The sequence below is a fragment of the Pseudoliparis swirei genome, chromosome 15 (genome assembly GCF_029220125.1).
Source record: "Pseudoliparis swirei isolate HS2019 ecotype Mariana Trench chromosome 15, NWPU_hadal_v1, whole genome shotgun sequence".
Lineage (NCBI taxonomy): Eukaryota > Metazoa > Chordata > Actinopteri > Perciformes > Liparidae > Pseudoliparis > Pseudoliparis swirei.
The window spans coordinates 23,151,841-23,167,585 of NC_079402.1; the positions used below are offsets into that span (position 1 = coordinate 23,151,841).

At 47.1% G+C, this 15,745-nt stretch overlaps 1 protein-coding gene across 1 annotated transcript; it reads right to left on the reverse strand.

Annotated features, from left to right (window-relative positions):
* Positions 1-856: 856 nt before the first annotated feature.
* Positions 857-14,545, reverse strand: pla2g3 (phospholipase A2 group III). The gene is made up of 6 exons (XM_056432189.1): positions 13,978-14,545; positions 6,924-7,056; positions 6,531-6,665; positions 4,183-4,293; positions 2,996-3,275; positions 857-1,514 (listed from the first exon to the last, which is right to left on the reverse strand). The coding sequence occupies exons 1-5, from the start codon at positions 14,483-14,485 to the stop codon at positions 3,017-3,019; spliced, it is 1,146 nt and encodes a 381-aa protein (XP_056288164.1). The 5' UTR covers positions 14,486-14,545; the 3' UTR covers positions 857-1,514; positions 2,996-3,016.
* Positions 14,546-15,745: the final 1,200 nt, after the last annotated feature.

Sequence of the window (15,745 nt, forward strand, 5' to 3'; positions counted from 1 at the left end):
ATATCTGAGTTCTTACTAACTACTTACTTTCATTGTAATCCTCTAAGAAATATGATTTATTTGATCAAATGTTTCTGCAAATCCGACATATGTGTGTATATATATATATATATATATATGTCTGAATGTGTTTGTTTAAATTCTTTCATGACAAATATTAAATCAGCAACTTGGGGAAGAAAGGTCTCGAGTGTCTGAAACTCTTGGAATTGATTTAGCATGTCTTCATATTTATTTACCAATATTTGTAGAATAAATATATTTTATCGTCATAACTCTCATTTGGTTGTATTTATTGCTTCTATTTCTAAAGTTATTCTGCTATCTGATATGTATTTGATCTTTATTTCCTTTTTTTGTTCCAGCTGTGGCGTCTGATTGTTTTTACATTTAAAAAATGTTTTTTGTAACTGAAAGTCTCAGGATGAGACAATTCTTTTATTTTTTTTCGATCTGTGCATCATGATCCTTTTAAGCGCTTCATAAACTGTTTGATGGTTTAAAACTTTTTTTTAAATTACAATATCCTCTGCACACAAAAATACAGATTTCCACATATTCTTGATTTTACATTTTTAAAGTTTAATATACAGACTTTTGTATAAATTATCCAGTAAGAGAGTTATTATGATGTTTCAGGTTTCATTAACTGCTCTCATGTTGTGGAAAATATAAATATATAAAGTAACCAGTAAATATATCAATTAAATTAAAGTGAAATGTTGTGAGTAGAAGTACAAGTACCTCAACAGGCCTTTAACGACAGTACTTTATGTATTTAGTTCACATGAATATTTCGACTTCTGGACTCTGGTGAGTTTATGAGTGGAAACAGAATTAATTATGGAAACAAAAACAAGGAAAGGAAATTTTTTATTTGTCCAGGTCTTTCCATATCTCTAAATATGAGTCTGGTTCGTAGTAAAGTCGGCAGGACCTGAAGGTCCCTCGCCGACGCTCAGTAGAAAACATCCCGACCTCGTCCTCATGTATTCTTTTCAGCAGCTTTTATAAAATCGCGACGACTGGAAAACACAGAGATCTTTACAGAGTGGCGTCGGACAATAATTAATTAGATAATTAATAATTAATCAGACGAATGTATAGCGAGCAGGTAGCGGACAGGAAATGATCTCAGGCCTTCAGTCAGGACACGGAGAATCAGAGACTAGGAGACAGAGATGGAGACTAGGAGACAGAGATGGAGACTAGGAGACAGAGATGGAGACAGAGATGGAGACTAGGAGACTAGGAGACAGAGATGGAGACTAGGAGACAGAGATGGAGACAGAGATGGAGACAGAGATGGAGACTAGGAGACAGAGATGGAGACTAGGAGACAGAGATGGAGACTAGGAGACAGAGATGGAGACTAGGAGACAGAGATGGAGACTAGGAGACTAGGAGACAGCACGCACGCACTCCAGGAACTCCGCCTTGCTGAGGCCGGAGACCCTCGTCACCACGGGGGAGGAAGAGGAGGGGGAGGAGGAGGAAGAGGAGGAGATCCAGGTCTGAGGAGCAGAAGGGGGGGGGGCATGGGTCACTTCATCAGAGCTTTACAAACACAAACACACACACACACTCATAGACACTCTCACACACACGCCTGAAGGCACCACTCTGTTATTAGTGGTGATGATATTCACCAGGACTCTTGTACTTATACACATAGTGTGTACTTATACACACATTGTACTTCCTGCACAACGTCCCGGGCCTGACGGTGTTTCATTATCAACGCGTCGCGATGACGTCACACTAGAGCGGACGGGATTGGTCGATTCTACTTTAATCCACAAACAGGAAGTTTGGATTTCATATTTTAATTAATCTGAAATTGTTTTTATTCGTCCGGTAAACAGTTTGAATAATTTGAGTTTAAAGTACACAGAGTATCTAAACTTATATATACAGAACTTCAGTTACTCCAATAACTCAGTTTATAATAACTCTCTTTAAGGGGCCACTTGTAATACTTTAAGTACTTCATGCTGGTAATAATACTTGAAACCAGGAGTCTGGAGTCCTTTGAGTCGTTCACCACGTGATGAGAGGAAGAGATCCGGGTCCTGCGGAGGGTTCAATTCCTGCTCGTGACGTCACGGAGGAGTTGAGTTACCTGGACTGGGATTCATTTTTCCAATGATTACAATAAATGAGCTTCTATAAATTGTAGTTTTACATTTCCGTTTGTACGAGTTCAAACAAACCAAAGCAACGTTAGCCCTTTTTAGCCACTTAGTCTTCTATGCTAAGCTAGGCTAATCAGTTAGCTTCATTTTTACAGGACCAACATTACACAACAAACTAAAAGTGTAAAAACAACAATTAGATGTTTTACGCTGCAGGATAGTTTCCCCTTCCTCCCAGTCTTTATGCTAAGCTAGGCTAACCGGATCAAAGTCTTCCCCCAAACAATCGAACTGTTACTTTAAGTCGTTTAGTTTCTTCACGCATCGGGAATCAAATATTTCAGTTTTATATCAGAGTTTTTATTTACACAATTGTTTCTCTTACTTTAGCTTTGCAAATAACATAATTTGAATAAATCTACAACACATTACAAATATCCACAACGGCCTTCAAACAGGTGATTAATCTCATTATTTTTGAAGGAAAAGTTAAACTGATATCAAACTCACGGACGCTTTTCATGAGAGCTTGTGGTCAATTAATCTGTCGGGTTCATCCTCTGGGGACTGCGAATATCTGTACCAAATAGATAAAGAGACTCAAAGTGGTCCATATTACATAAATACTTCAGTTTGTTTCAGGTCATATTTATTTAAAAACTTCCAGTTTCCTCATTTTTTCCCCATTTCTTTTTTTAACATCTTGTTTGAATTCAGAGTTAACAGTTTTCCTCGTAGTAGTGTGGTTTGTTCTTCCATGAATGAATTAAAACTTGAAATGATGAATCTGGTCATTCATAAAAGAAAAGTGCAAAAAAAAAAGAAGATAAAAATGAGAGCTGGATTTAAATGAAAGTGACCTGGAATAACATCGGGTCCTCTCAGTGAGATCCATCACTTGGCCCCTCCGTGATGTTCCTCGTCCTCACAGCCGACCCACGTGACCCCTGACCCCGCGTTCTGGTCCGGTTGTGGCGGAGCAGCCTGAGACACAGCCGGTGGAGCCGGACGGCTCCGTCTCTCCTGTCCGCCCTGCCTGCCTCCTGCTGGCCGGCCAGCAGAGGGCGCTGCTGCTCCGCGTCGGCTCTGCTCGTCCGGTCCTCCAGAGGAAGCTCTGCCCGCACCAGGTCCGCTGTACAGCTGGTACACGAAGAAGAAAATGATATATATAAAATACATATTTACACACACACACACACACAAAAGAAGTATATATATTTATTTTCTATAAAATAAATAAATAAATATTATATATCAAATAAATATATATATATACACACACACGAACACACAAATAAATATAGATAAAATAAAAATATACTTACAAAATAAATAAATACACATATATATGTATACACACACTATATATATAAAATCTATTTTTGTAATTATTTAATACAAAATATTTGTAATTTTTTTTTTTAAAATTAATTAAAAATTAGTGCTGTGAACAATAACGCGTTATGATTAAATTACAGGATTAATTAGCTAATTTTTTTTAACGCATGTGCAGAATGAGCTTCCAATACGTCTGTTGTTGGTCGTCTCTACAGCAGCGTGTCATTCTGTCTCTAGTGTCGCGTTAACATTTCTCGGCTCTCCGTCTCGCGCGCCGCAGAGCTCCGATGCCGGCGTGTGCGCGCACATTGTCAACAACTCTTCTCGGCTCGCGCGCGGCAGAGCTCCGATGCCGGCGCGCCACACTCTCACTAGAACCCCCCCCCCCCCCGTAGGTGGACTTCACAAAAGCTGACGCTACATATGGAGTGAGTACCAAACACCATCTCCTGGTACTCACCTGAGTAACTCACTGAAAGAGTGATGTGCACCCCTGTGTATAAATGTATATATCCGTCTTTTGTCATAAATCTTTATGGTCTCACAAAAATATACCGAGAATATCGGTAATATGGGATTAATCATGATTAATCCACAGAAACCTGTGATTAATTTGATTACAATTTTTAATCGTTTCACAGCCCTACACAAAATGTATTACTTTAATTGAGAAATTGAAAAACTATTTTTACACTGATCACATACTTACATTTTGCCCACTGTGCAGTCTCGTGGCACGAAGCAGGATTGAGAAACGCGGCCCAGAAGAACCGTCTGCACTTCGGTCAGCCGGCTCTGTTTGGACAGAGTCTGGACGAGTCTGGAGCAAACAGACACACACTGGAGCAAACAGACACACACTGGAACAAACAGACACACACTGGAACAAACAGACACACACTGGAGCAAACAGACACACACTGGAGCAAACAGACACACACTGGAACAAACAGACACACACTGGAACAAACAGACACACACTGGAACAAACAGACACACACTGGAGGAAACAGACACACACTGGAGGAAACAGACACACACTGGAACAAACAGACACACACTGGAACAAACAGACACACACTGGAGGAAACAGACACACACTGGAGGAAACAGACACACACTGGAACAAACAGACACACACTGGAGGAAACAGACACACACTGGAACAAACACACACACACTGGAGGAAACAGACACACACTGGAACAAACAGACACACACTGGAGGAAACAGACACACTGGAACAAACACACACACACTGGAGCAAACAGACACACACTGGAACAAACAGACACACACTGGTTGAGATTCAGGACCCCACACTGGAGAACAGACACACACTGGAGGAAACAGACACACACCACACACACACACACACACACACACACACACACACACACACACACACACACACACACACACACACACACACACACACACACACACACACACACACACACACACACACACACACACACACACACACACACACACACACACACACACACACACACACACACACACACACACACACACACACACTAAATATTTCTACCTTTTATTATTCAAAAGAGACCGACACAAACTGAACTGAGCAACCACTCTACTTCCTGTTTACACCGGTCAATCTACTTCCTGTTTACGCCGGTCACTCTACTTCCTGTTTACGCCGGTCACTCTACTTCCTGTTTACGCCGGTCACTCTACTTCTCAGGCAAGCGAGTGATTTCAAAACGATGCTCAACAAGTCTCTTGTGGAGCTGCGGTTCTGACCGTCTGTGTGTCAGAGTGGGGTCCTGACCTCCGGGTCGTGGAGGCCGGGTCTCGGTCCCGGTAGGCGCCGCCTTCAGAGCGCCGCCTCGCTGCGGAGACGACGGTTACCGTCGGGGGTTTGGGAACTTTTACGAGATTATTACGATTCAATACCTGCGACATCCGGCGCAGATTGTTCCCCGGCAGGTGAAGTGTTCCCCGCTTCGTCTTCCCTCTCCGCTGACGGTGCTGCGAGGCCCTCCGATGGAGAGGCGCTAACGTTGACGAAAGCGCTAATGTTGCTAACGGCGCTAACGTTGCCAACAGCGCTAACGTTGCCAACAGCACTAACGTTGCCAACGGCGCTAACGTTGCTAACGTTGCCAACGGCGCTAACGTTGACAAAAGCGCTAATGTTGCTAACGGCGCTAACGTTGCCAACCGCGCTAACGTTGCCAACAGCGCTAATGTTGCCAACGGCGCTAACGTTGCCAACGGCGCTAACGTTGCCAACCGCGCTAACGTTGCCAACAGCGCTAACGTTGCCAACCGCGCTAACGGCGCTAACGTTGCTAACGTTGCCAACGGCGCTAACGTTGCCAACCGCGCTAACGGCGCTAACGTGGCCAACAGCGCTAACGTTGCTAACGGCGCTAACGTTGCCAACCGCGCTAACGTTGCCAACAGCGCTAACGTTGCCAACAGCGCTAACGTTGCCAACGGCGCTAACGTTGCCAACCGCGCTAACATTGCTAATGGCGCTAACGTTGCCGCCGGAGGCCGAGTCGGAGCTCCAGGAAGGCGGGGCGAGGGCGGCCGTCCAGAGCGTCCCTGTGGGCGCGGTGGCGTTGGGGGATTGGTACCGGGTGGGCGGGTGCACCACGGCATAGATCCCCATCTTACGCTCTTTACACCTGCAGGTCACACCGGAGGGGGAAATCATTTAAACGCCTCGCGGCTAAGACACACACTCACCTTCTGGCTCAGTCGATGTGCCCTTGAGCAAGACACGCAACCCTGAGCTGCTCCCCGGAGCTGCTCTACGGTCTGTAGAACATGATGTATGTCTCTTTGGGTAAAAGAGTCGGCTAAATCAAATGTAATGAAAGGATTGAAAGCACATGCTAAGCACATGCTGAGCACATGCTAAGCTAACTGGCCTGCAGCCGTTTAGCATAACGACTGGCTACAGGGGGCTAACCCACTAGCCTAGCTCTGTCTCCTAACAGTAGGACCAGAACAACTAAAGAGACAAGGTTTTGATTCCCTGCGTTAGCTTAGAGACGTTTTCCTCTTGTTGCTTACATGCCAAACCAGTTCCTCTCGGTGCACTGGAGTCGGGAGGAGAGGAGGAAGCAGGGCACCTTCAGCAGGTTGAAGAACATGTAGCCCACCACCGCTGAGACCCGGCCGCCCGCCGCCTGCAGACAGACGCGGAACCTGCAGCGGCGGAGCGTCTGGGTTAAGAGAGAGAGAGGGAGGGAGGGAGAGGGAGACAGAGAGAGACAGAGAGGGAGAGAGAGACAAAGAGAGAGAGACAGAGAGAGGGGGAGGGAGAGAGACAAAGACAGAGAGAGGGAGGGAGAGAGAGACAGAGAGAGACAAAGTGAGAGAGAGAGAGAGAGGGAGACAGAGAGGGAGAGAGGGAGAGACAGAGAAACAACAGGAAACACGAGTGGCGGCGAGTAGGTTCCGTACTTGTCGTCGCAGTCGCAGTGAGACATGGCGAAGATGTTCCTGTTGAAGACTCCGAACTGGGAGCTGAAGGACGGGATGCTGTGCTGGCAGTGGTCGTGTTCCCGGCAGCAGCGGTCGGTGTCGGCAAAGACTCCTGCGAGACGCATCGATCACCAGATCAATACGATCACCAGATCAATACGATCACCACAACACAATTGCGATTTCATTCAGATGACAGACAGATCTTCTTGTTGTTGTTTACGTTCATCGTGATCATTTTGGGGGGCGTGGCCTGTCGGTGTTTCTGCACGACTTGTTAAAGTTGAAATGTTTTGTCTTCATCTCGAGTCGTTCAGCGACAAGATTTCAAAATGTTACGATTTACTCCTGGAACAAACAGTTTCAACACTTTTTTTTTTTGCGATCAAATGTTTTTATTTAGCATAATCACACAGGATGGCGGAACACCAACACATGGTGCCCTTTCAAATTACAAACAATATGCTGAGACCAAAGGAGTCTCTCAGAACTATAAAGCAGAGAGGAAAGAGGGGGGGGGGGACATAAATATACACACAACACAAGAGACAGACAGACAAATAACATTGATAGGGACCAAGGACATGTTCAACTAGAAGTAAGGGGCGATAGCACACATCGACAGCATATGTTTCAAAGAGTCAGCAATGTTGACCCAAGTGTCCAAAGTCTTTTCTGATGCTCCATTGATGCGAGCTGGAGAGATCTCCATATATACCACATCCAAAAAGGAAAGCGTCCATGTTCGAACAGACAAGTCATGAGGTGGTTTCCAACGGGTTGCAATCATTCTCTTAGCAGCTGTAAGTCCAGCAAATGCAACACGCATTTGGATTTTAGAGAGCTGAAAGTCTGAATCAAAAACATTTAGAATCAAAACACAGAGTGACAGGCACAGTAACATTAATCAAGACAGATAACTTGGACGCAATATTGTTCCAAAACTGACAAACAGGGGAGCAATCCCAGAACATGTGAAGATATGTTCCTTGAGTGTTTAGTGGGCAGAAAGTGCATAAAGGACTGGTAATTATTTTCATGTGATGCATTTTCACAGGGGTGAGATACGTCCTATGAATGAAATTGTAGTGAATTTGCTGATGGTCTGGATTGCGTGATACTTCTGAGATATTAGACCATACATCATGCCAGTCAAAACCAGTGACCAGGTCTGGGCAATCCCGTTCCCAGACCCTCTCCATAGGAAGGCTGAGGCGGCCAGGTGTCACCAGAAACTGATCGAGCTTAGATACCACACCGCTGGTTTTTGCCTGCATTGTAAATAATCTCCGGATAGGATGGATGGGCAAAGCTCTCTGCCAGGGGACACCATACGCCTTGAGCGCTGATCTTAATTGAAGGTAAAAGAAAAATGAGGAACGTGGGAGACTGAATGCGTTTTGTAAGTCAGTTAAAGATAACAAGCCGGTCTCGTTAAAAATGTCTTTTAGATAATGAACCCCCCTCTGTTCCCAATGCGGAGCTGTTATGGGCCTCCCACCAATCAGGAGAGCTTTATTGTTGAATAGTGGAGAGAGTGTCTGCCAATTGCATGGTCCATGGCAATATGTTTCAACCAATCTCCAGGTTTTGATAAGATGAGAGACAATGGGGCCAAAGCGCAGCTGGCACTGTTTGTTAGAGATATTGGCAAAAAGAACGTCATGAAGTGACCATGGTTCTGTCAGAGCACTTTCTAAAGCACGCCAGCACACTGAGGAATCTGGGTCAAACCATGAAGAGGCCTTAAGACAAAAGACCAAAAATAAGTTTAAAGTTGGGAACTGAAAGACCACCGTTCTCCTTTCTCCTCTGTAGAGTAGACTTTTTAAGTCGTGGCCGCTTGCCTTTCCAAATGAATTTCGATCCTGCTGCCTCTAATTTATGCCAGGAGTCAGAAGGAGGAGAAAGAGGAAGCATAGAGCTCACAAAATTAATCCTGGGTAAGATGTTCATTTTAACCACAGAGACACGGGCTTGAATAGACATAGGACGACTCATCCATTTTTCCATATCTTTCAATATGTTGTTCAGAGCAATAGAGTAGTTATGCTTAATAATCTTGTTTAAACAAGGAAAAACATCAACACCCAAGTATTTAAACTGTTTAACAATGGGGATGTTGGCAGAGATGATTGAATTGCACGCAGAGTGGTTTAGATGGAGCAAAGCAGACTTTGACCAGTTAATTTTGAAGCCTGATAAGCTTCCATACTCCTCGCATAAGGATTGAAGATGTGGAAGAGACTGAGAGGCGTTTTCCAAAAAGACCATCACATCATCCGCAAGCAATGAGAGGTGATGCTGCGTATTTCAAATGCATATTGGTGACACCACGACAGATTGGCGAATGGCTTGAGCCAGAGGCTCAAGAGAGAGGACAAATAGTGCAGGACTCAGGGGGCAACCTTGGCGTGAAGGTCTGGAAACGGGGAACAAAGAGGAGGAGGTGCGTCCTGTTAAGACTTGGGCTGAAGGGTTAGAATACATGACTTTAATCATGCCAATGAAAGTGTTACCAAAGCCCATCACCTCTAAGCCTGACCACAAGAATGGCCACTCAAGTCTATCAAAAGCTTTCATTGCGTCAAGAGAGAAGTGACATTGGTGTCTTACTTCTGCAGCATCAATAATGTGGAGAAGGCGTCGAACATTATCTGCCGCCAATCTCGTTTTTATGAATCCTGTTTGGTCAGAGTTTATTAATTTTGACATATGAGACTCCAGACGACGGGCTCGGAGTTTAGCAAATATTTTCAAGTCAGAATTTAACAGGCTAAGAGGACGATAGCTAGAGCACTCTGGAGGATCCTTATCCTTTTTCAAGAGGAAGGATATCAGAGCTGTGTTAACATCCCTTGAGAATTCACCCTTTCCAATAGAGAAGTTAATCATGTCAAGAAGGAATGGACCCAACTGTTCCCAAAAAGTTACATCAAAACCTGGTGATTTGTTCCTTTGCATATTCTGTACTGCCATTCTTAGTTCGTCTCTAGTGACCAAATTGTCTAAGTCAGCTGATTCCTCCACTGATAACTTGGGCAAGTCAAGCTGATTTAACCATCCGTCACAGTGGGTTTTATCCAAAGTAACCTCTGATTGATACAAATTAGAATAAAATGTCTGAAAAGATTTATTTATTTCAACAGGGTCAGTTCTGATATTGCCATCTGAAGATTTAACAGCCGGAATATCTGAAAAATGGTCACTTGACCTGATTCTCATGGCAAGTAAATGACTAGGTCTAGCACCCTGGAAGTAATAGCGCTGTCGCGTTCTATGAATTAGGAATTCAGATTTGCGTTTCAGAATGTTGTTTATTTCCTTCTTAACTAGTGATCGTTTTAAAGCTATTTGGTCAGTAAAGTTTGTTTGCATCAATGAGTCTAATCTGGTGAATTCAGATTCAAGGTTTCACAGTTGGTGTCCTAGCTTTGCGTGCGTTAGAGCAGAATAGAATGGTATTGCTCCTAATAAAACCTTTCATTGCGTCCCACAGAATCCTTGGGTCTTCTACAGAGCCAACATTAATTTCTGCAAACGTCTGGAATTCTGCAATGAATTGTGTGACATAGGATTCATTATTTAATAAAGAGGTATTGAAACGCCATCTAGCAGCACGTTGAGACAGTCGGCCTAGGGTGGTGGAGCAGAAGACCCCTTTATGGTCAGATAGTGCCATTGGAAGTAACACCGCTTTATCAATTGAGTTGAATAAATGAGGGGATGCAAAAAGAAAATCTATTCTGGAAAAAGATTTATGTCTACCTGAGAAGAAGGAGTAATCCTTACAGGTGGGGTTCACTGCGCCAGGTATCTATAAGCCCTAAACTGTTGGCCCATGACTTCAGAGCATCTGTGGCCTGAGCCTGCTCCCCTGAGGCTGAGCCTGCTCCCCTGTGGCCTGAGCCTGCTCCCCTGAGCCTGAGCCTGCTCCCCTGAGCCTGCTCCCCTGAGCCTGCTCCCCTGAGCCTGTGCCTGCTCCCCTGTGGCCTGTGCCTGCTCCCCTGAGCCTGAGCCTGCTCCCCTGAGCCTGAGCCTGCTCCCCTGAGCCTGAGCCTGCTCCCCTGAGCCTGTACCTGCACCCCTGTGGCCTGTGCCTGCACCCCTGAGCCTGCTCCCCTGTGGCCTGTGCCTGCTCCCCTGTGGCCTGAGCCTGCTCCCCTGTGGCCTGAGCCTGCTCCCCTGTGGCCTGTGCCTGCTCCCCTGAGCCTGCTCCCCTGTGGCCTGTGCCTGCTCCCCTGAGCCTGCTCCCCTGTGGCCTGTGCCTGCTCCCCTGAGCCTGCTCCCCTGTGGCCTGTGCCTGCACCCCTGAGCCTGCTCCCCTGAGCCTGTGCCTGCTCCCCTGAGCCTGCTCCCCTGAGCCTGCTCCCCTGTGGCCTGTGCCTGCTCCCCTGTGGCCTGCTCCCCTGAGCCTGCTCCCCTGAGCCTGCTCCCCTGTGGCCTGAGCCTGCTCCCCTGAGCCTGCTCCCCTGTGGCCTGTGCCTGCACCCCTGAGCCTGCTCCCCTGAGCCTGTGCCTGCTCCCCTGAGCCTGCTCCCCTGAGCCTGCTCCCCTGTGGCCTGTGCCTGCTCCCCTGAGCCTGCTCCCCTGTGGCCTGTGCCTGCTCCCCTGAGCCTGAGCCTGCTCCCCTGTGGCCTGTGCCTGCTCCCCTGTGGCCTGTGCCTGCTCCCCTGTGGCCTGTGCCTGCTCCCCTGAGCCTGAGCCTGCTCCCCTGAGCCTGCTCCCCTGTGGCCTGAGCCTGCTCCCCTGTGGCCTGTGCCTGCTCCCCTGTGGCCTGTGCCTGCTCCCCTGTGGCCTGTGCCTGCTCCCCTGTGGCCTGTGCCTGCTCCCCTGTGGCCTGTGCCTGCTCCCCTGTGGCCTTTGCATTTGACCGATCAATACTTGGGTCCCAAACAGCATTGAAATCCGCACCAACAATGAAGGAACAGTTCGTTAACTCCAGCATTTGTTTGGTGAGCGTATTATAGAAGTTTCCATCAAAAACATTCGGCGCATAAGCTGACACGAGCAATTTTCCGAGTATTGAATTCTATCACGGAGATCACAATCCTGCCTGTGTCATGTGACCAAGAGGACAGCACTTTAAGTGGGAGATTTCGTTTAGCAACAATGGCTACTCCTTTCGTTTTTGTGCTGGCTGAGGAAGACGCAATTGTGTGATAGAATCTATTGGCTAAACGGCCGGTATCAGCCTGCAGCAGATGAGTCTCCTGTAAGAATGCAATGTCAATGTTTCTCTTTTTTAGTAAGCCTAAAGAGCTGGTTCCTTTATGAGGGGCATTCAGTCCACCACAATTCCAAACTAAAAATGTAAGATCACCCATTATCAAAGAGGCTGCGCTCTAAGTGGAGAAGCATATTGCTATCGCCCTTCACCTCGTTGAATCCCAACAATATTGCATCCAAAGCTGGGTCACAACACACATCACGCAAGACAGGGAACACGGCCGACATGACAATGAGACAAAGGGGGAGGCGGGGGAAACATAGCTAGAAAGCTAACACTCAGAATAGGTCTGTGATCCAGAGTGGATATGGGGCAGTAAAAAGGAACACATAGCCCATATGTACCTGGTTTACAACATTAACTGGTTCCACATTAAATTAACGTAAAATAAACAGATTCCTCGTCAACAGTAAAAAGCAGAGAAAGCGAAGGCGTAATGGCCTCGTAGTTAACTTATGTTAGCCTAACAAGCCTAGCGAGCAGGCTATAGGAAGACAGTTCAATCTGGCATTCCGTCTCTACAAAGCAGACAATGTAATAACACTAGAACTGGGATATTGAGACGAACCGAGGGTCCATCGTCAGGCAGACAGTTGAGTGCTGCACTTCTTCCAGTGCGTTCTCGTCGGTCCTGTGAGCAGCAGCCGTCGGTCCGCCGTCGTCTTGCAGCAGGCGGGCGAGAGGGAGCTCGGCTCACGGACTGCTCAGCATCTCCAGCGGAGCTGAAGGCTCGATACTGGGCGCCTTCCTTGATCTCCAGGGTTGCCGGGTGGAGCAGGAAAGAGTCCAGAGCCTTTTGGTGCGAGCTGAATCCATAGCTTGACGAAGAGCTTGGCGGCGTTTGACTGTAGCTGCTGTAATCCGGGAGAAGCGAGTTCTCCGACCATCGATGGTGGGAGTCTCCGCGCAGCCCGAAGAACCGCCTGCCTGGTTGTGGAGCGAAGCACGTTGAACATCAACGTGCGATTAGTTGTGACATTATTCTTCCGTTCACTGTCGATTCGGTGAGCTCTCATAATATCGATCTGAAGATCTGCCAGTTGTGGGAACCACTCAGACAGGGAGAGAGATATTGGGTTGCGCTAGAGCCTTCTAGCCCCTCTTTCAAACCAATGACACCAATATTGCACATTCGGTTTCTGTCCTCCATATCTGCTAGCTTCACTTCCAGCTCTTCAAAGCGTGGTCATGGCTGTCAAGAGCGCTTGAGTTACTTTCCACCGTAGTTCTTAGGCTGTCCACCTCCGACCTGATCGAGCCGAGGCTCGCAGTGAGAGATGCTGTGCATGGAGAGCAGTTAGCTTCTCGTCGTTGTCGATCCCCACCTGTTGGATCCGAGCAAAGCGTGGCTCGAAGTAGCTTTTCTGTTTCTCCAGCACTGCCTCTGCAATGGCATCATTATCGTTGCGTTGAGATCTGCCTTTGCCTGCCATTCTACTTTAACTATCTTTAAATAGTATAAAATATCGAGGTTGGAACCAATTAAACAACTATTTGACAAGGTTGGGCTAGGAGCTGAGCTTTATGCTGCCATCTCCGTCCAGCTGGTCACGTGACTCAACAGTTTCAACACTTGACTGTAGGGGGCAGTAATGAGCAGCAGCGATAGAGAAGAAGAAGAAGGAAAAGTTCGAAGAAGAAGAAAACACTAATGTAAACCATGCAGATGTAAACCGGCTGCATTAGGCTCCGCCCCCTCTCCCTGCTGGTCCACGTGGTTCTGTTTGTTGTTTTCTCTTTAATCATCTCGTGACCGCCGGGCATGATGGTCAATAATCAATAATCAGTTTGAAACCGACTCACCCAGATCTGCATATGACGGCGCATTGTTGCCAGAGCCGCACCACAGAGTCCCGGGTATCGTGAGCGCGCGCTTTACGCGCGGACAAGTCTTGACCTCTGACCTTCCGGGGCGACCTTTATGATCCTCGCTCCTCTCCGGCCTCTCACCCGCAGTGCGCGCGCCGCCCACGGGCACGCACAGCTCCTCCTCCGCCGCCGACAACACGGACTCCACGGCTTCATCCGAATGTTTGGAGAACTCGTGCGCGCGCTCCCGGCACGCGGAGACATAGTCGCGGATCACCGCCGCGTCGTCGCTCCACGCGCAGTGGAGCAGAGCGCGCTCCCGGGACCACGCGCCGTGGTAGAGTCGCGGGGACGGAGGGGCGCGCCGGAGGAAGGTGAGGTGGGCGTCTCCGTTTGGTGACGGCGCGCTCCGGATGCAGAGGACCGAGGAGCTTCCGGCTGCTGCCCGGCTCGCGGGCCACGGCAGCAACACGAGGCAGAGGAGGGCAGCGACGTGCGTCATGGTGGCTGCAGAGCTCGGGACACCTGTGTCACCTGTCTCACTCCCCGAGGACGTCAAGACAGGTCGGTTTTAAACGAGATGGGGAGGCGGAGGCGCGCGCACGCGGACGGGTTTTAAACAGTGGCGGTTCGTCCATAGGGGGCGCTAGGGCGCCGCCCCTCTTAAAATTTGGAGATGAAAAAAAAAGAAGAAGAAGAAAAAAAATAAATCTGTCAAAAAACATGATATGCCAAATCATTTAAATAGTAAATATACCGTGTTGACGCGCTAAATGTGTGTGGGAGACCGTCAGCCCCTGTCAACAACAACTTAAGTTAATGTGAAAAAATATAATATATCGCCATTATCACGGAGAGAAGCCCCTCCCCTTTTTCGAGGCGCTGTTCTAATGTGTGTGTACGGCATTGATACAACATTTCAGTCGTTTTGGCAAAGACCGGCTTCACATTGGCGGATGAAACCGGGAATCTTGGGGCGCACAAATGTGCGCACGCGATTGGATTATTGGGCAGATCAGAGACCCGTATGTTCCTCAGCCCATAGAGCAGTGTTGCCAGGTCCGGGTTTTCCTGGAATCGCCACTTTTGAAGTGTTGGGTTGAATTTTTGTCCTTGGTTCGGTAGACCTATTTTGCATGCAAATTACATGAATATCTTTAAATAAAAATCCATATTTTAAATGAAATAATTTATTCATACCCAAATCCTACCAAACTGACTCCAGATCAGCACGTACACACTTTATTTATGATAATATACTGTATCTAATTACACAAGGCCATTTTAGGACATAGGGGAAATAACTGTTTAGGGAAAACTGCTTTTAATGCTGGCAAACTAAACATATGTTGTTACTTTGTAGATATTACAATACATTTGGCAATGATAGCAATGCTGTTGGACTTTAAAAGCAGTGTATATGGTTTGGCACGGGCATATTTTGAGTTCTGATATTGGGCTGGTTTTGGGCTGGTTTTGATTGGCCATTGGGCTGGTTTTGTCACACAGACCTGGCAACCCTGCTCACAATGGTTTTATATTGCTGAGGGTGAGTTGAGTGAAAAACGATGTTGCACTATTTTGGCTATATTCTTTAATACAAATTAACCGTTTATGTTACATACAGTAATGGTCGCAAATACGATCACGGCGTCCAGCTGTCGTGTCATTTAGACCGTCAACATATACGTTTGGTGGCGGTCTCATTGAGCCACTTTGGCACCGTTTGTTTAGCTACATCCGTCGCCCGACGTATATTTTC